This window comes from Eriocheir sinensis, chromosome 43 (genome assembly GCF_024679095.1).
Source record: "Eriocheir sinensis breed Jianghai 21 chromosome 43, ASM2467909v1, whole genome shotgun sequence".
NCBI lineage: Eukaryota > Metazoa > Arthropoda > Malacostraca > Decapoda > Varunidae > Eriocheir > Eriocheir sinensis.
In genome coordinates, this window is record NC_066551.1 from 6991665 (window position 1) to 7012712 (window position 21048).

The window sequence follows — 21048 nt, forward strand, 5'->3', positions numbered from 1 at the left end:
ATAATGTACCATAAAGCTAGTGGTTGGGCCCCTCCCACCAAGAGGCTTTCAGCATCCCACCACCACTACCCTTGACAGGGAAACAAAACTCAAGATTTGCTGCATCTCAGTGTTTAAGCTGTTGCGTTCAAGTAGTACACTGGAGCAGTATCACATTCCCTTTTGCAGCTTTATTAATAACAATATGTTATTAAAAGAAACAAGGAGAGATTTAGATTACATATCTAAATTTTGGATGTATGGTATATATTCATGTACTCATAACTGCTCAGTTTACAAATCTCTCCTTGAAGAAAGCTGTGCCCCATAAAGCATTGCTATATATATGGAGAAAAGACACTAAATATGAAAAATAAATATAACCTCCAGTGTGTTTTCTGGACAAACCATCGGTTGGCTTTGTGTTTCTTGAGAAACCCAGGTAGACAGCCAGAAAGGAGTCTGCTAACAATGTTAAAGGAACCAATTACCATTAAAAAAAGTAATATTTTCATATATTACTTTACAACTAATCAAACAATCATGAACTGCACACTTGGGAGCAGACCCTCTTTGGCCTGGCCTACAGCTAAAATGTAACCAAAGGACCCCCTCTCTAAATGTATCATGTGCTTGTAAGACAGTTTTCTACTTTGTAAAAGACTCTGGCTACGTCTCAAGCAATGAAAATAAATTCCTATGCAAACAAATTATGCTGAAGCTTGTGTTTCTGTCCCATAAGAGAGAGATCCTCCTGGACTTCTTTTAAAATGGCCAATGACCATATCCTCTCATCTGAGAGATTTATAAATCTGCATTAAACTAGAAAACCAGGAGTCCCTTCATGTCATGTGCCCTCGCCCACAGCTGACATCAACAAAAGCAGTTCAAACTCTCCCGCTTCCAAGACCCAAGCACTGCCTGTAGTAGCATCAGAATACCTTCAATATGGCCATGTTGGTTATTTTTGGCTGAGGATTCCAAGACACCTTTCTTTTCATGCATGGGTGCCTCTCCATTGACGGAGTGGTGAGAAACAACCTCATGGATGTTTGGTGAGGGTGAACCACTGTGAGCTGAGCCATCACTGTACTCAACATGGTAAGAAGTTTCAACACGGCTGGAGTGTCTGCTTTGGTTGGAATGTTCTGAGTTGTCCTCTGTAAAATTAACTTCATCTTCCTGGCCAGTTGGCAAATATGAAGCTTCTTGGTTCAGAGGCAAATACCCACTATCTTTCTCTGGTTGTCCTAAACCATCACTATTTTCAAGAGGTAGATGTAAGTTTTCTTCATATTCTGCATTCAAAAGCTCACTGATATTGACATGATGCTCAGGCAGGTAAGTGGCTTGACTTCGAGGGTTGGGATCCTCAGCATCACCTGCTTGAGAAGACAATGGGTCATCAGCTGCATCAGACTCTGCCAATTCACTGATGCTGCTTTTGTCTGATCCATGACTGGAGACTGAGAAGAAGTGACTTTTGTCATGTTCTGAAGGTTCAGGCAAGTCAGTCTCACTCTTCAAAGAATCAACCTCATTTATGTTGACTTTATTTGGCAAGATACTAATTGTACCATTGACAAATAGACTACCACCATCATTACTTTGTAGATGTGTTTCATCTACAGAATATTCAACATCATATGTGGTTGAATTTGAAGGTTCAAAATATTCCTCTTTAGCTATGGACTCCTCATCTCTGTTTGTAACACCTGATTCCTCCTCTAGGGTAGTGCCAATCTTTTCAGGGATTTTTCTGTCCACAATAACCATCAGTGTTGCATTATGTTCATGGGGAACTTCTTGGCTCAACTCTTGTGTTTTAATGTGTCCCTCAATCAACATTTTGTCTTCTTCATCCATGCCATTATTTGGGAATGGAGTTTTGGTGGTGGTGGTAGAAGAATTATTAGAAGTGGTAGAAGTAGTAGTTGATGTTCTTGTCGTGTTGAGTGGGAGACTTCCAAGCTGCTTGTGTTTAATCAGAAGGTCATTCAATGATGTGAAGTGCTTCTGAGGTCTTTCTGATGAAGGTTTTTCTCCTTCAGTGGAGGTCTTATTGGTGTGCTGGTTCTTGCCCGTGCCATTTAGTACAACCATGTCATTATCTGTGGTAGTGTGAATAATATCCTCTCTCATTAAGGAACCTCTGTCAGGACCATCATTAAAATCATCATCCATAACTGTAAATGATTTGTTTGTAAAATGATTTTCCTCTGGCACTCTGCTGGACCCATGTGTCATGTTTATTTCTGATTTATTGTTGTGTATCATTTGAGTTACTTCAGTAATTTCCAGTGGTCCAAATAGACTGGGGTCATGTAATTCCACTGGACAGTCAGGCACAAAACAGCAAGGGTCTTCTGGGCTTTGCACAACAGAGCAATTCAGGTTTAGGGCTGGCATAATGTTAAACGGAGGACACCGAGGCTTGCAGTGGATCTCCCCTCCCTCAAGACAGGTGCACCGTGGGCCACACTCTGTTCCTTCATCAAACGGCTCCCCCACAACACACCCAGGCTTGGAGGGTCCTGCCACACCTACAATAGACCACACTTCATGTTCACATTTATTCATGATATGCACATCACCTTTGGGTGGAAACACTCAGACAGACAAACTTTATAAAAGAGTATGGATAAAGTATGCTTGACTCTAATAACTGAAAAGTATTTGTTCACAATTTTGGCAAAATGTTTAAAATTGTTTAATTTGCAGGCATGCAATGTTATGTCTTTCTGACAAACACAAGTCTGCCAGATACAACACACATGGTTATTTTTTATTTAATAATCACCGAATCATTTTCAGAACAAATGTTAATCAATATTTAGTTTACTGTAATTTTATAAAAAGCAGGCTTACTTTTTAATTATCTTTTTAAGTCAGGTTTCCAGGAACAGACTAACACAAAAGTAGCTGTTCCAGGATGGTGACACCAAACAATGGTAATGGAGGATCTCCTTCCTGTATATTGAGTGCAGTTTTTTTCATAATTTTGTTACAATATAATTTACAAATGATGAAGAGTTTTGTTACTGCAACACAGAAACACAAATTGCTCCAGTCAACTGAAAATTTTAGTTTGAATGAAAAACTTTCATGCATGAAAACTTTAGGGTATCAGAGAAAACCAAGGACACTGCTTGACATGCTTAAGGAATTCAGTTATGAAATACAAATAGCACTCTACTCCATGCCATGTATGGTGTAGTTATAAAAAAATGCAAAATTCATGCACATCTAAAAGCTTGCAACATAAGCACACAAACCTGCTTCAGGAGAGCTGTCAAGGAGTGTGGCCTTGGATGTGGAGCTGACCAGGTCAAGGAAAGACACTCGGAATTGGTAGGCTGTTGAAGGCTGAAGGTCATTGAGATACATCACAATCTCATTTAAGTTTTCCACTTGAACATCCTTCACAAGGATCTTCTTCTCTGACCAGGTGAGGGAGTCAGGACTGAACAGGACAATGAAGTGTTGATCCTCAGAGGACAGAACTTTGTCCATGACAGCGTCTGAAACGGCCACACGGATCATGACTGAGGTGGCGTTAACAGCTGTGACTTTCAGGATGTTGAGATCATGGGTGCCCAGATCTTCAGCTCGATTTCTCTTGTCCAGAAAGTTGAAGTGTGTATGATTATGGCTTTCATCTTCTTCATGAGCATGTGGGTGAGTATGTACTACACCATTTTCATGCATGTGTGTGTGATTACCGATTCCATCCATGTCATTTTCATGGTGCATATCATGCATGTCATGTTCATGGTCATGGGAGTGATTGGTGGAGGGATCATGTGGGTGACTGTGAGTGGTTCCATCTTCATGAGTGTGCAAGTGCATATCAAACATGTCATGAGTGTGGTTCTTGCTGTGGTCATGGGGATGGCTGTGTGTTGTGCCATCAGCGTGAGTGTGAACATGAGTGTGTACACCAGAGAGTTCATCTTCATTTTCATGAGTATGATCATGGCCAAAAGTTTCATCATGGGAGTGACTGTGGGTGGTTCCATCTTCATGGGTGTGTATTCCTCCCATGTCATGCTCATGGTCATGAGTGTGGTTCATAGTTGGATCATGTGGGTGACTGTGAGTGGTTCCATCTTCATGAGTGTGCAGGTTCATATCAATCATGTCATGAGTGTGGTTCATAGCTGGATCATGTGGGTGACTGTGAGTGGTTCCATCTTCATGGGTGTGCAGGTTCATATCAATCATATCATGAGTGTGGTTCATAGTTGGATCATGTGGGTGACTGTGAGTGGTTCCATCTTCATGGGTGTGCAGGTTCATATCAATCATGTCATGAGTGTGGTTCATAGTTGGATCATGTGGGTGACTGTGAGTGGTACCATCTGCATGAGTGTGCAGGTTCATATCAATCATGTCATGAGTGTGGTTCTTGCTGTGGTCATGGGGATGGCTGTGTGTTGTGCCATCAGCATGAGTGTGAACGTGAGTGTGTACACCAGTGAGTTCATCTTCATTTTCATGAGTGTGATCATGACCAAAGGTCTCATCATGAGAGTGACTGTGAGTGGTTCCATCTTCATGGGTGTGCATTCCTCCCATGTCATGTTCATGATCATGGGAGTGATTGGTGGAGGGATCATGTGGGTGACTGTGAGTGGTTCCATCTTCATGAGTGTGTATTCCTCCCATGTCATGCTCATGATCATGAGTGTGGTTCATAGTTGGATCATGTGGGTGACTGTGAGTGGTTCCATCTTCATGAGTGTGCAGGTTCATATCAATCATGTCATGAGTGTGGTTCTTGCTGTGGTCATGGGGATGGCTGTGTGTTGTGCCATCAGCATGAGTGTGAACATGAGTGTGCACACCAGTGAGTTCATCTTCATTTTCATGAGTGTGATCATGGCCAAAGCTTTCATCATGAGGGTGACTATGGGTGGTTCCATCTTCATGGGTGTGCATTTCTCCCATGTCATGCTCATGAGTGTGGTTCATAGTTGGATCATGTGGGTGACTGTGAGTGGTTCCATCTGCATGAGTGTGCAGGTTCATATCAATCATGTCATGAGTGTGATTCTTGCTGTGGTCATGGGGATGGCTGTGTGTTGTGCCATCAGCATGAGTGTGAACGTGAGTGTGTACACCAGTGAGTTCATCTTCGTTTTCATGTGTGTGATCATGGCCAAAAGTTTCATTATGAGTATCCATATGTTCATCAGCTTCACTTATCATGATTATATCATCAATCATTTCTGTCATGTTTTTCATTGCCTCCTTCTTTTCCATGTCTGTCATATTGAGCATCTTCTTCATTACCATTTCCTTTTCAAAATCAGTCATGTTTTTCATCTCATTCTTCATAATTTCCTTGTCTGTCTCTGTCATGTTCATCATCACTTCATTTTCTAACTCTGAAATACAAATGGAAAAATTCTCGTGAGTAATAAAAAAATGCATCAGTATCTCAGTATACCTGCACAAAAATAAGGAACTCGGAATCACACCACACAAGGAACATACAATACCGCATCAAAAACACACCAGTATGTTACTTAATGATTGTGACTGGCCATCACAACATAACATATATACATACACCATGTGCAGATATACCACTTATGAACTATACAAAGAGAGGTATTTTACACACCTGTGATGTTGGCTTTCATGACATCAGGCGTGGGCTTGTCACAGACAGTAATGGAGCAACAAGGATCATTTGGGTCCGGTAAAGTTTGGCATTTTTCCGCGTCTTCCGGCATAATCTTGAAGGGTGGGCACCTGGGGGAGGGAGTTTAATGTGGACTGTGTAGTTACTTTGTACTTTCTATGCCATAATTGATATGTTAATGAGTTTTCTTTCTTTCCTGCAAACCATGACAAATGTGCACTTAAGTTTCCTAAACTGTGATCACATAATACGAAATTCAGATTTCTGGCCCAATAGTTTTGAGTGGAAGCTGGACTTTCCCTATTGCAATATTTTTGTTGTCCTACTGAACAGATTATTACTACAAAAAATACAGTAACTGATCAGAAGAGAAGAGTGAAGCATCTACATCAAGCGTGCATGTCATCAGCTTGTAGTTTCTCACCTTGGGGTGCAGGAGATATCGCCAAAACCAATGCAGGTACACTGGGCCTCACAGCCCTGGTAAAAGGTGGCGTGCCTGGCGTAGGTCACGTTGCCCTGTGTGCAGCCGTCTGAGGGCAGCGAGGGAGCCCTGGCAGCATCCGTAGCGGCCTCTGAGGTGGAGTTGCAGACGCGGTTTTTGCAGCAGGAATCGTTAGGGTCTGGGATGTACTCACAGCCAGGCTCCATCTCTGACCCGTCCTCATGGGGAAACTCGCAGCGAGGCTGTGGAAGAGGGAGCAAATAACACTAAACTTATAACAAACATTCTGATACAACTGGCAGTGTAGAGAGAATTATAGTATCAGATTTTTTTATCATAATACTGTAAAAGTAATGCTGGAGAAAAATAAATGCATAAACTAATATGTACGTACAGCACATTAATAAGTAGTACCGTAAAGAATCAAAGGAAATGCATGGAACTGTTCTCTTTTATCCACATTTCCTCCTGATGACGTGACTTCAAGAGGGGAGCACACAGACGCTTCCGTAAATACATTCGATTATCCTTGTGGCATCGTCTGTAGCTACTCTTTTGATCAACAGCAGGTTGCATTTTTTTTCACTTCTTCCTTGGACCGCCTCATTTACAATAAAAATATATAATTTGTGAAGCAAACAAAGCAAGCAGAACAAATTCTTGCAGTTCCATCATTCCCTGTGTGTGTGTGTGTGTGTGTGTGCACGCATTTTTCCATAACTATAGCTCATATCACCTTGTAAAGTTGGTTCTTGAGCCAAGACCTCAAGACAAACAATGCGAAAGTAATGACAGGTATGACCAGTATCTTAACAAGTTAAACGTTCCTGGGTATGGCTTTCCGCACTTCTACCCGCCTGTCTGGCGAGCTGCTCCTCACGCAGCCGCTGTTGCGAGAAATACCTCCTCGCAGAAGTAAGTCGCAGCAGGAAAACATTATATAGTCCATCGCCTCTAATTTGAGCCCTGTACGTGGCTTGGCCCGGGTAACCCCCCATTTTACACATCTAGCGATGACCTGCGCATGGCGATCTGTCTCACTGTTAGTCTGTAAGCTATCTATTTATGGAATATAAATATATTCATAATACGACTGCATGGTGTTATGAAGGGCTTGGGATTTAAGGGAAAGACAACGACTCTGTAAACCTTCCCTTTCACTTGGCAACGTGGCTCATGCGATGGTGCCGCACCATTCACCCTTCTGCCACCATGGAAGACTCACGGAGGTCTCACTCTCGCGTCCTGCACAGCCAAGCAAAAACTATTTCATATAACGTAAATAAGAGAGAGTGAGAGGGAGGGGGGATAGCGAGCTCCTCTGAGGAGAGTGATGGGGTGATGTGGCGTACGTGGCTCAGGGGAGCCGTGCCTAAAGGCTCAAGTTATATTTGATAGACTATTTTGCCTGGTTTTGTTTTAGTTTGTTCACTTGTGATCTTTGTGATGGTTGATACCGCCGGCAGGAAATCAACACACCAGATCAACAGACCAAACAAGCAAGAAATGACTGAACATCAACGTGGGGCAATTCTAAAATCTGCCCTATCCGCTTGTTATAAGGCCTTCTCTTGATTAAAAGTGTTGCTCTGATGTTTGTGCCATGTCTTGGAGCCAAAATAGAACAAGTAAACGATAGCGGTGAGTGAAATAATAAGTCAGCAGGTTGAACCTCTCTGCGAGCTATTTTGCGGCTACGAGCTGATTCCTACAACAGCTACACTCACACACCCACACTACACTCACCTCACACTCGATCTCGGTGTTGTTGTTACAGGTGCAGCGGTAGGCGCACTGGTCGAAGAAGACGTCGCCTGGCCTGTAGGTGCTGTTCTTGAAGGTGCAGCCGCCCTCCTTAGAGACGGAGCTCGGGTCTGGGGGTGGAAAATAAATTCCTTGAGTGGGGAACATATACAGGCATGCATATTTCCTTCATTTATGCACAGGATGGAAAAGACAGGATGTATGACAAGAAAAGGATGGAAAAGACAGGATGTATGAGAAGAAAAGGATGGAAAAGACAGGATGTATGAGAAGTAGTACAGTAAATCCAAATGTTAATGAGAGAGAGAGAGAGAGAGAGAGAGAGAGAGAGAGAGAGAGAGAGAGAGAGAGAGAGAGATACCTGGGACACAGCCGGTGGTGACGTCCGATGCGTTTCCGGTGAAGCCGTCGAGACAGCGACATAATTCCGTGGAGTTCTCTGCCTCCGTCTCGATGCGTGTGAGCTCCTTTATGACGGCAGCCTCGGGGGAGCAGACTGCGTTGGGCCCACACACCACATCGATGCATTCCTCCCTGGCTGTTGGCATGGAAGAAAGAAGACTCATGTATAACCTTGATAAGAATGCAATAGGAAGTTTTGGCACGTATCGGCGCCTCCATTGATTGTTTGGGTTTTTCATGGAATGTTTTGTGATCTTAGTGATAGTTTTACCCGATATCTGTGTCTAGAACGGGAAAACTGCACATGAAAATTGTTAGTCTTCTCTGTAGCTTTGGAAAATAATCGTAATGGAGCCCGATAAATATATAACAATATAATGACCATAAACTTTCCCTGCCTTTGACAATCCAGCCGGAGACGATAATAATGCTGAAATCACAAACATTGGTATAACTCCATTGAAAAGCGAAACAAAATACTCTGCAACGACATGATTGCAGAGTTGTTGACAAATACCTTTTAGCTTAATTTCTCTTTCACTAACGTAGTTCAAAATTTACTCAATTTTCCTTCCTCTCCTTATTTCTTTTTCTTTTCTGTTTTCCTGTTTTTCATCTATTCGCTCCTTCTTAGTAGAAGGTGCAGTGGAATTATGTGAACTATCGTAATTATTCCTTTAAATGAATGTACTGTGCATGGTAGCTCTTAACACCACACTCCCCATGATGGTAAGGTTTATATTATTTAAAGCACCGATCTCCCTTTACTAGCCTACTATTTCCCAAGGCCACAGAGAAGACTATAACCGGATTTTCACGTATGACTTTTTCTCCCGTTCAAGGTCGTGTAAAACTATTATCAGAATTATTACAAACACCCCATGAAAATCCCAGCAACTTTCAACAGGGCCTTTTCAAACATGACCGAGGGGGCGATACGTTTAAAAATAGGGACTTTTTAAATGTATCTCCATCGCATTCCCTCCCTGTACTTACCTTTGGCGTTACTCTCACACTGAGCCAAGGCGCAGCATTCGTCTGTCTCATGAGGCAGCTCCTTGCACAGTGGGTCGTCCTTGTATGATCCAGCCCTGAGGAGGGAAAGAGACAGAATGTATGAGAAGAAAAGACAAGATGTATGAGAAGAAATGGATGGAAAAGACAGGATGGAAAAGACAGGATGGAAAAGACAGGATGGAAAAAAACAGGATGGAAAAGACAGGATGGAAAAGACAGGATGGAAAAGACAGGATGGAAAAAAACAGGATGGAAAAGACAGGATGGAAAAGACAGGATGGAAAAAAAACAGGATGGAAAAGACAGGATGGAAAAGACAGGATGTATGAAAAGAAAAGACAGGATGTATGAGAAGTACAATAAATTCAAATGTTAACAAAAGTTCTTCAGTCTTTGCATTTCCTGTGTTCATCAATTCTCGAGCGCAACAAATCATGAATGTGGAAAATCATATCATTGAGGCCGACGAATCTCTCTCTCTCTCTCTCTCTCTCTCTCTCTCTCTCTCTCTCTCTCTCTCTCTCTCTCTCTCTCTCTCTCTCTCTCTCTCAGATGAAACTCCTCAATGTTAACTAATGTGTAACTCGGAAACAATAGAGGGTTACATTTTTTGCCAGTCTGTGGAGTGTAACCAACCTATAACGGGGACTTGAGTGTTGACCTAGAAAACCACGGCTGGCAGTGAAAGCAATGCCTCGTTCATCTCTCTAAGGGTTAAGTTATGTTACAGTACCTGGTTCATCTCTCAGTGCTCTACCAGTCTGTCTATTCAAAGGGTTATGTCATGTTACAGTACCTCGTTCATCTCTCAGTGCTCTACCAGTCTGTCTATTCAAAGGGTTATGTCATGTTACAGTACCTCGTTCATCTCTCCATGCTATACCAGTCTGTCTATTCAAAGGGCTATGTCATGTTACAGTAATACCTCGTTTATCTCTCAGTGCTCTACCAGTCTGTCTATTCAAAGGGTTATGTTATGTTACAGTACCTCGTTCATCTCTCAGTGCTCTACCAGTCTGTCTATTCAAAGGGTTATGTTATGTTACAGTACCTGGTTCATCTCTCAGTGCTCTACCAGTCTGTCTATTCAAAGGGTTATGTTATGTTACAGTACCTGGTTCATCTCTCAGTGCTCTACCAGTCTGTCTATTCAAAGGGTTATGTTATGTTACAGTACCTGGTTCATCTCTCAGTGCTATACCAGTCTGTCTATTCAAAGGGTTATGTTATGTTACAGTACCTGGTTCATCTCTCAGTGCTCTACCAGTCTGTCTATTCAAAGGGTTATGTTATGTTACAGTACCTGGTTCATCTCTCAGTGCTCTACCAGTCTGTCTATTCAAAGGGTTATGTTATGTTACAGTACCTGGTTCATCTCTCAGTGCTCTACCAGTCTGTCTATTCAAAGGGTTATGTTATGTTACAGTACCTGGTTCATCTCTCAGTGCTCTACCAGTCTGTCTATTCAAAGGGTTATGTTATGTTACAGTACCTGGTTCATCTCTCAGTGCTCTACCAGTCTGTCTATTCAAAGGGTTATGTTATGTTACAGTACTTCGCTCATCTCTCAGTGCTCTACCAGTCTGTCTATTCAAAGGGTTATGTTATGTTACAGTACCTCGCTCATCTCTCAGTGCTCTACCAGTCTGTCTATTCAAAGGGTTATGTTATGTTACAGTACCTCGTTTATCTCTCAGTGCTCTACCAGTCTGTCTATTCAAAGGGTTATGTTATGTTATGTTATGTTATGCCTTTCTTGCTGTAAAAAAAAGCATTAAGTCAAATTCACTTCCTGCCGCCCATCAGAACATCGCGTGACAGGAGCTTACCGCACGTATGGGGGGGAACACCGCTCGAAGCACTGGACTTCGCCGCTGGCCATGCACTCGCAACGCTCCTCACACCCCTGCAGGAACTCCCCCACAGGGTACGACTCGTTCCCGTGCATACACCCGGCTGCAGTAGGGAGAAAAAGTATCGTGGTGATGTTACAGCGGAGCACAGGAAGGAAATAGCCCAGAAATATGAAGAAAAACGATATGCACGGAAAGAATAGGACAAAGATAATATGTGCACGTGGATTTCCCGTCTCGTCTTCTTTATGCCCTTGTAATTTCCTACCCTCCTTTCCCCCTTCACCCACCACCCCCGGCTCATATTTTCCTCCTGGTTCTCACGTTTCCTCCCAAGCTCTCACACCCCACACACCCCTCAGTCCCTTCAACCCCTCTTCTCTCCTCTCTCTCTCTCCCTTGACCTCCGCACTTCCTTCCGTTCGTCTCCACACTCACCTTCGGTCCTCACGTTGATGGTCTCCGTGCTCTCACGTCGCTTGTCCTCCGCCTCGTCGAAAATGGACACTCGCGCCTGGAAGGAAGAGTTTCAGATTTTAACATCCCGCCCGAACACCTATACGTAAAGTTTCGAGGTCGAGTGTTGAAAAAATAGAGGAAACGACAGTAGATATAAACTAACACTTCAGAAAAGACCCACACACTTAAGTAAAGCTTCCCAGTTGAGTATTAAAACAACATAAGAGAAACGACATTAACGATAGGCTAATACTTCGTGAAATGTCAGCACATCTACATAAACTATCCCGCTTCAGGATGAGAAACAAAGGCGAAGCGATATTTGCAAAGCAGCACTTAAATTCTGCTTGAAACGGAAGTCATTGTAAAAGTATATCAAGGAACATTCAGAAAGCAAAATGAAGTCGTGTTTCCTTTCACCGGTCTCACCTCGTACAAAGTGTTGGGCTGCAGACCCTCCACGGTAAGCTTGGGTTGGAGTTCGCCGAGGGGCATCTCCTTCCTCATCCACGGCACCTCCTCCGCGCCTGGGGTAAGGTCTTGCTCCTCCCGGTACTCCGCCACGTAGCCCCCCTGGTAATTCCTGCCCCTGTGGAGGAAGTGGAAAGATTGGCGAGTTATTTCCATGTGCCTCAGACGGTTCCTCCTTAACATCACTCATATCAGTTTTGTTACAGTTTTGTTGTTTTCAGACTTTAGGATGTGACAAGCAGCCATTTCGGTCTTTAGTAGCAGGTAAGCTGTTTGATGGAACTTAAATAGAAATGACGAGGGGTTTCTATCGACGAGTGGAAGATGAAAGCGCAACAAGTATCCCACACACCTGAAGTCGTCCCAGGCGAGGGTGATGGAGTTGTGGTTCTTCTCCGTCACCAGCAGCTTCGGCAGGTTGGCCTCCAGTTCCTGACCTTCCGCTGCCGAGGACTCGTTATGGCCTGTGAGAGGGTCAAGGAGAGGGAAGTTCAGCATAACAGCACAAATCATTACTTAATTTTGATCAGTTCCGGTATCGATGACATTATTTTTGCATGAGTGAGTCGTGATTTAAAACTTTTTCCAGAACGTGAACATAATAGCTGCTGGGGCGGCAGCAGCGCGTGTCCCTTGTCGCCCTAACTCACTGGAACACTCGTGGGTGACGCAGCACTCTGGGTCCTCCGGCGCTGGTCGCTCGATGCACGTCGGATCCTGCGAAAAATAAGCATAAAAGTCTTCACCTGTATGGCAAGATAAAATCAGCTTTATGATGATCATCCCAAAAGTAATATTCTGCATGAATGAACAAACTCGTGAAAAGATTCTTCGTGAGTAACATTGTCACGTGCATTCCACAACTAGACCGGAAACTCATTCGCTGCGACTCACCTGCATGGCGCCTTCACCCGGCAGGAAGGCGCATCGGGGCTGACACTCGCTTTTGCCGTTGGGTCTGCAGGAACACTTCTTCTCGCATCCCTCGAACCACTGCTCCCCGACGCCGTAGGACACGTTCTGCGCGCGGCAACCCTCTGAAATCCCAGGCCAAGATAAATAACCCCGGAACCCAGTGGAGCGGTCATAATCTATACGAAGGTGGCGGCGAAGGTGTCGACCAAGGGTGTGGACTGCGTAATGGCGACTGAGACAGCGAGTGACGATGACGAGAGTGGATGAAATGAGTGGGAGGAATCGAGGAATGAGGATAGAGCAAGAGCCGCCGTGACCACCGAGGCGTGAAGAGGCTCAGAGAATGGCCTTGTCAAGCTTCAGGTGGGTGTGGAAAATACGACAATGAAAGAAGAGAAGGAGGATGACGAGAGAGAGAGGGAGAAGGAGAAGGAGGAGGAAGTATAGAGGGAAGGAGAAGAAGGAGGCACAGTGGAGGAGCAGGCGCAGGAGGTATAAGGAAATATCTTCTTTGTTTAGCCAGCACCGGGGATGTGGGGTCAGCAAGGTGAAAGGATCGGAGAGGCGGAGGAAGAGAAGGACGGGGCAAGGAGAGAGGGAGGTGGAAGTTAAGGGAAAAGGGATGGAGGAGGGCGAGAATGGGAAAGGAAGAGGAGGACGGGGCAAGGAGAGAGGGTGGAGGGTGGGGAGAATGGGGATGGAGGAGGGCAGAAAGAGGAAAGGATGTGGGAGGCGGGGGAAGAGGAGGACAGTACAAGGAGGGAGCTTAAGGGAAAAGGGATGGAGGAGGGCGAGAAGGGGAAAGGATTGGGAGGCGAGGGAAGAGGAGGACGGGGCAAGGAGAGAGGGAAGTGGAAAGGAAAGGAGATGGGGGAGGGCGAGAAGGGGAAAGGATTGGGGAGGCGGAGGAAGAGGAGGACGGTGCAAGGAGGGAGGTTAAGGGAAAGGGATGGAGGAGGGCAAGAAGGGGAAAGGTGTTGATCTTGTTCCACGCCGCTGGTGATGGTGAAGGCGCTTTGAGAGAAGAGACGAGAAAAAGCTGAAAGGAATGAAGCTAACGGGAATCAGAACTGTGTGAAGAGAGAAAGAGGAATGAAGATGATCCACGCACAGAAAGGAATGATTAAAAAGGAGAGTTTGACGAGAATAACGATGAAAAATGGTGATACTGAAGGCGCTTGGAGAGATGAAACGAGAAAAAGCTGAAAGGAATGAAACTAACGGGAATCAGAACTGTGTGAAGAAAGGAAGAGGAATGAAGATAGTGAAAGAAGATAAAAGATAAAAGAGAAACACAAAAAGGAGAGTTTGACGAGAAAGATGATGAAAAACGTTGATGTTGAAGCCTTACAAAATATAAAATGACTCTGGATAAGAAAAATAGGATAAAAATGCCGTGAAGAAAGTCCTGTACTATACGGAAGAGGAACAAGAGTAGAGAAACTAAAGGTAGAGGAGGAGGAGGAGGAGGAAAAAGATCAGACCCAGGAAAAATAAAAATAACAATAATCGCAGGAAGAAGGATGTAGTTGAGGAAAAAAGTGGAAGGAAGAGAAAACGGAGGGAAATAAAAGTTCAATAAAAAAATAATCAAACGCAAAACACAAAATACAGAAATCACATCCAGCTAAAATATGCAAGATGAAAGCACTTGTCTGGTTTCTCTTCTGCCCTTCCTCCTCCCTCGGGCATGTCTCCAAAACCAGATCGGGAGGAGGGGGGCTGGGAGGGAAAGGTGTGGGGGGCTGGGTGTGGGTGGGTGGGGGTGGGTGGGGGGTGAAGATGATGCCCCGCCGGAAATGACGTCACCACTTTCCCAGCCAGCCCCCTCCCTCCCCCCTTCCTCCCCCCCCTCTCTCTTCCTCGTTCCTCACCCCCCCCCCCCAACACTTCTCATCGTAACCCTGTGCTTTTTCTTCATCATCTTCCTCTTCTTCCTCTTTTTCTTTTTCTTCTTCTTCTTCTTCTTCATTCTTCATTTGAGCTTTCTTCTTGTTCTGTTCCTTTTCTTTATTTATTACTGTTATTCATTCGAGTCTTCTTCTTCTTCTTCTTCTTTCCTTATTCGAGTATCCATGCGGTCTTCTTTTACTTGTTATTCTTGTTTTTCTTGGTTTGTTGTTCTCCTTTTTTTTTTTTTAATTCGAGGCTTTTTGTGGCTTCCTTCTTCTTCTTCTTCTTCTTCTTCTTCTTCTTCTTCCTTCTCCTCTTCATCTTCTTCTTTTTCTTCTTCATCTCCTTCTTCCTCTTCTTGCACGGTCCTTCACCCCACCGTAAACTAACACACACACACACAAAAAAAAAAAAAAGAAAAAAAAAAGCTATTCTCCCTAGCCTCGCCCTTTGCCCCATCCCGCCGCAGGTCAGCCCAGCCACGGGTACACAAGGATGAGGGATAATGGCTTGACGTTTCCATTAGGACATGAAAAGTGACACTCTGATTCCTGGGGAGATAAAAAGAACACTCTCCCTCTCCCTCTCCCTCTCTCTCTCTCCCACATACCTTCCGTGTCAATGGTAATCTTGGCCGATCCCCCGAAGGTTCCAGACCACTTCAGGGTATATTGTGTGGATGGGAGGAGCCCCGTCAGTTCCTTGGAGTCCTTCCCAGCTTCCACCTCCATCTGCTGCCACTCCGAACTCTCAGCGGCCTGGAAGAACGTCAAGAGTATTAACGCGTCAGTTTTGTGTATCTGTCAGCTTGTCCTCCCCCTCTCTACCTATCTATCCATCTATCTATCTTTTCTATAGGAGGTAACGAGAGATATATGGTAAAAACAGAGTAAAGGAGAGATGGCAAGAAAGTGGAGGAGGGCAGGTTACGAAGGTGGGGGAAAGTTTACGAAGAAATAGAAAAGAGAAAGAGAAAGCTGGTGAAGGAAGGAAAGCGTAAAGTAACATAAAATGAGGAAAGGGTTAGGGTAAGAGGTGCAGAAGGAGGAGGAGGAAGAGGAGGAGGAGGAGGAAGAAGAGGAGGAGGAAGAGGAAAAGAAGGAGGAGGAGTTGAAGGAGGAGGAGAAGGAGGAGGAGGAGGAGGAGGAGGAGGAGGAGAAGGAGGAGGAGAGCGTTCACATAAGAGATGCAGAAGGAGGAGGAGGAGGAGGAAGAAGAGGAGAAAGATGAGGAAAAGAAGGAGGAGGAGGAGTTGAAGGAGGAGGAGAAGGAGGAGGAGGAGAAGGAGGAGGAGAGCGTTCATATCAGAGGAGAGCGTTCACATAAGAGGAAAAGAAGGAGGAGGAGGAGGCGGAAGAAAAGGAGGAGGAAAAGAAAGAAAAGAAGAAGAAAGTCAAACACTACAATGACGATTTCAACGAGGATTAAGATAACAACTAGGAATAACAGGACGAGGAACAGAGGAAAAAAGTATAAAGCCACAAGAAACAAAGGACACTCACCTTGTAGTAGAGCTCTCCACCTTTGCTCGTGGGCAGCAGGAGGGTGGTGGAGTTGTGGGTCACCTGACGGACCTTGAGGCCACCTGATCCGCCCTTCGTGTCCACCTGCGGAACCAACACCAGATCAAGTTGAGTTACGAATTACGAAGAAACACGATCGCACGAATTGTCAAACTTCTTATTAGTATTTATGAAGTTTCGTGGCTAGTTTTGTTTTTTAGTTCCATATTTAGGACGTAGCTAGTTAGAAGTGTTGGATTTTTGCAGAGTTAAGTCAAAATATTACAAACCCAGTCGTAACATAACATATAAACAACAACAACAATAAAGCCAACTAACCACGCCTTGAAAAACGGGTCAAAAACAACAAATCACTCACAGGACGTTCGAAGAATCAGGTTCATAATAACCTTCTGTTTCTGCCTTATCTGTAATGTGCTGATAAGAGGAAGGGACACATCACACATCCCTACCTTGGGGAAGTCAATGGGGGTGATGGGGGTGGTGGTGGTGGTGGTGGTGGTAGTGGTGGTGGAGTTCTCCTCGTGTTCCTGGGTGGAGTTGGTCTCGGCTTCTGCAGGAGGGAGGAGACTGGGGTTAGTGTTTGCTGAGGGAGTGACTTGGAGACGCGAGAAGCAAGCGAGGAGTTTTAGGTGAATCTTTAGATGATGGACGGCTGTCGTGAATCAAGTGTTTATTTATAAGGACAGGGAAAGGTGCAGCTTGCGAAGGACTAAAACTACTTTACGAAAACAAACACAAAATAAAGCCGAGAAGGATATAAAATGTCATAATCTCCAAGTCACATTGTCAGTGTCTCAGCATCAGGGTTGCGTCAGGGTGTGAGCCCCTCTGTCTCAAGGGGTGGCAGTGGGCCAAAGTGGTGGTGGTGATGGTGGTGGTGGTAGTGGTGGTGGGAGTGGAGGTGTGTGTGTGGGTGGCTAACAGAATGAAGGAATGTCACGCAGCGGTGTTTTCGGCTAGACAGTCTTCAGTAATTTGTTTTTGACCTCGTCAACAATTTTTTGTTTGCCTTGGCTGTTTGCAGAGTTATGTAACATTTGCTGGTGGAATGTTCAGTGGTGGCCGTGGTGGCTGAGGCACTGCCACCGTCGTGTGGCGCCGCCGTCGTCTCGTCACCGTCGTGCCTTACCTGCAACGCTCTTCCCTTCTCTGGCCACTTCTTCCTCTTGCTCCGCGGGCCCTGGAGTAGTAGGAATATCAGTAGCGGCTTCTTCCTCCTCCATCGGCATCTCCGTCGTCGTGACTACCATTACGTGTTCCTCGACTTTGATGCGATGCACCTGTTCGCCCGCTTCGTCGTACTCCACAATCACCGCCGGCTGGGCTTCCTCTTCCACTTCCTCCTCCAGCGTAGAGGGGACCGTGGTAGTGATGGTTTCGGCCTCCGTCGCCTCCTCCACGACTTGATCCAAGTTCTCCTCAGGGGGGAGTGTTGTGACCTCCACTTCATCAGTCATCGGCTCTTGTTCAGTGGTGGCTTCAGGAACACTTGTGCTGGTCTGCATCTCCTTCTCCTCCGCCGGCGTGTTTTCTGTAGTCGCTTTCTTGTTATCCTTTAATGTTTTCTTGTCACTGTTTTTCCCCTTGGCAAGTTCCTTCTCGAGTTCTTCAAGTCTTTTCTGGTACTCGTCCCTGTTCGGCGCGGAGGTCAGGGAGCGGCCCGTCAGTGTGAGTCCAGACACGTCCTGGGCGACAGGCGGCAGGTGGCCCAGCGGCGGCGAGTCTGAGGACAAGGGTCGCGCCAGGCTGTTGGCACACGCCACCACCACGCAGCATTCGTCCGCCTCCGGCCGATTACGCAGCTCAATGCAGAGTTCTTGCTGTGCATGATGACCTGCCACAAAGAGTCCCGGCGGGCAGGATAGCGGGCCGCAGGTGAAGGTCCCGTCAGCTTGGCAACGACACTGCTCCATGCACTTGGCGGCGTAGCGCGTCTCACCCGGGGCGTACTGGCGGCCCTCATGCTCACAGCCTGAAGAATACGCCCGTCAATACAGGCAGCCACTCTTTCAGTGGGCGCTGCAATACTACACAGCAATTGATGGCACACATGTGTCAGCTCTGCCGCCGTTAATGTGTTAAGGGTGAGGGAGGCTATGGCAGCGTTAGCTCTGAGGCCCCGCCAGGAGGCCTCAGCGGGCGGCAATGCTGACACTGTTAACGGGCCACGCCTCGGCGGGCGTGCGCGCCATATATTAGTGTTGATTTGAGGGACGGACAACAGATACGTGGGTGGCGGGGACGCGGCCTCGCTACCTCCCCGCCGCCTCCACAACAAAACAAACACAACACTACACACTGAACACACATGGCAACATACTGCCCAGCTACATACGAACAACATTCACAAGTGCAGGTAAACAGCAACAGCAAGATACAGAGCTTCCCTGTCCTTCTCCAGATCATTCACAGCCGCGACTCGTCCATCACTCAAAGCAGAACGTTCGCCTCCCACGAAGCATCGTCGAACAAACCAAGAACGTCGCTCTCAAGTAGTCGAGGTAGTGTGGCATGCAGAGTGCGGCGCGGGTGGGCGTGTGAGGTGCGGGTGTGGAAGGGCCGACGATGCAGAAAGGAAAGCCATGCAAGAACAGGAACCAGCAGGCAGTGTAAAAAGCTACAGCGACGGGAAAAAGCGCGGTGATTCAGCAACACCGAATGACACCAGAAACCCCGTGACACCGTGAGGAAGATGGAACAGCCAGGTGAGTGTGGGTCGTGGGAAAGTTTTTTTGGCGGGGAACGTGAGACATCCAATCCTTAAGACTATTCCCGCCAACGTCCAGGGCGGAACACTGGCGACGAAGGGAAGTGGAGGCCTAACCTTCCCTCCCTCCGTGCCGACGTGCCTCAGTGGCCGTCGGCATCTTTGTCGGATCAATAACAGGGAGGAAGAGTTCATGTTTGATAACATCTTAATGATCTATAACACTTAATGATCTATTGAAGAAGACAACAAAGGCGGAGGAAGTGAAGATCTAGAGCTGGAGAGGAAGTCCACTCAGCCCTCGAACACGACACTGAATTATCTCCTCAGGAAAAGTAATGAAAACAATGTGCAGGAAAATGATTCAGACAAGCACTATAGAAACTAGAAGGAAATCCAGCACATTCACCCCACCCTCGCCCCCATCCGGTAACCCATTCATTTCAACCTCAGGCGACCCCCCATCACCCCCGTCACCCCGCCACTGCCCCGCGGGTCTCTGGTTGCCGGCTCATCCCCAATTCATCACGGCAGCAAGGTCAAGGCGCCCGCGGCAGCCAAGGTTCCTGTTCAGTCAATTACGCTCCTAATCATCATCCCACCTGACTTGCTCCTCTTCCCGCCAGGTACACATTTTCCCTCCCGCGTCCCTCAGCCTTGTCACTCGGTAATTAAGAGGACATTATCGTGGCAAGAGTCAGTTAGCCATTAGTGAAGCGGCAGAGGTTATTGTCCGATTGGCATTGGCGTTGATTTTTCCATTACAAATTATTATAGTCCCTTTGGTCACGTGATCCACCAGTCCCAAGCATGTTATTTTCCCGCCATTGTCCTTCCCACCCAGGCCTGGAACTCCTATCCCCTACTCCTACCCTCAGACTCTTCCCCTCCTCCCCAGTCCCCACAACCATCCCTCGCCCTCCCCACCACCGGGCAACCCACAACCAAGGGACTGGGACCACTGGCTAACCACACCTACCGCAACGAGATCCATATCTGTTCTCTGGTTCCCTGGCAATGTTTTCCTTGTTTTTATTCCTTCTCTAACTTCTTCCCTTCCTTCTCTTTCTCCCATCTCTCCCTCTCTTCATCTTCTACCCCTACTTAATATCCCAGCGTTATCTTTCTACTTCCTTTTCTTTTAATCATGCGTGACTTTCATCTATCAGTCCCTTTCTTTCTTCGTATCCAATCATGTCCACCCATCTTTCACCTCTATCTCACCTAGCCCCGCCTCCCATCATTGCTCCCATACTTCCCACACTCATCTCTCTTCTCATTCTCTTCAGTCTACTTGTTACTCTGTTTTTTCTTCCTTTAGCACCCATATTCCCCTTTCACCCTTTCTTCATCCCCTCGTCAATGGCCCCAGCACTCACCTTCCACAGTGACGTTGAGGGGGAGACATATATTCGCCTCGGTGTTCGCTAGGGTGCCTTCAGGACACTCGCAGACGGGGATGTGGTTTCTCGACACGCATTGGCCGCCCTCGAGGTGACTCTGGCAGGGCGTCAGGATGGGGCACGGGTCCACACACACGCCGCCCAGGCAGAACCGATCGTCCGGACACCCGTCATCGGAGGAGCACGTGAACTCGGCTGCAACGAGACAAAAAAGAGAAGTTGAAGGCCACGGACATAATGGACATCTGGAGGGAAGGATTTGTTGCCATACTCTGCCTCCCCCCTTCCCCTCCTTTCTCTCTCTCTCTCTCTCTCTCTCTCTCTCTCACATATATCACGGTTTTTTTTTGTTTTTCCTCTTGTTTCTTTGCTTCTTATTGTTTTATATTCAATTATTATCTCGTGTTTATTTCTTTTCTTTAATTCGTAGTTGGTATATTTCCTTGTTTTGTTATTATTGTTATTATTGTTATCATTTTTATTTTTATTTTCTTATACAAGCATATGCACCTCCTTCCTTACTTCCTTTCATCCTTCCTTTCTTTCTTTCTTTCTTTCTAACTT

The 21048-nt window shown here is 46.0% G+C and overlaps 1 protein-coding gene across 5 annotated transcripts in view; it reads right to left on the minus strand.

Annotated features, from left to right (window-relative positions):
• LOC127010411 (putative epidermal cell surface receptor) overlaps positions 1–20713 on the minus strand; it is a 31201-nt gene extending 10488 nt beyond the window's left edge. For 2 of the 5 annotated variants that reach the window (XM_050884463.1, XM_050884462.1), the window contains exons 1-18: positions 20461–20713; positions 17504–18346; positions 16824–16924; positions 16351–16455; positions 15459–15606; positions 12935–13077; positions 12691–12757; positions 12393–12504; positions 11999–12158; positions 11549–11624; positions 11087–11213; positions 9237–9331; positions 8200–8376; positions 7821–7948; positions 6054–6316; positions 5609–5739; positions 3255–5369; positions 921–2522 (exon numbers count right to left, since the gene is read on the minus strand). In XM_050884463.1, the coding sequence (XP_050740420.1) occupies positions 921–2522; positions 3255–5369; positions 5609–5739; positions 6054–6316; positions 7821–7948; positions 8200–8376; positions 9237–9331; positions 11087–11213; positions 11549–11624; positions 11999–12158; positions 12393–12504; positions 12691–12757; positions 12935–13077; positions 15459–15606; positions 16351–16455; positions 16824–16924; positions 17504–18287 (6334 nt within the window). In that variant the 5' untranslated portion in view covers positions 18288–18346; positions 20461–20713. The remainder of the gene's footprint in view (positions 1–920; positions 2523–3254; positions 5370–5608; positions 5740–6053; positions 6317–7820; positions 7949–8199; positions 8377–9236; positions 9332–11086; positions 11214–11548; positions 11625–11998; positions 12159–12392; positions 12505–12690; positions 12758–12934; positions 13078–15458; positions 15607–16350; positions 16456–16823; positions 16925–17503; positions 18347–20460) is intronic. The other 3 variants (XM_050884464.1, XM_050884465.1, XM_050884468.1) reach the window with 3 other exon arrangements.
• Between the last annotated feature and the right edge of the window lie 335 nt (positions 20714–21048).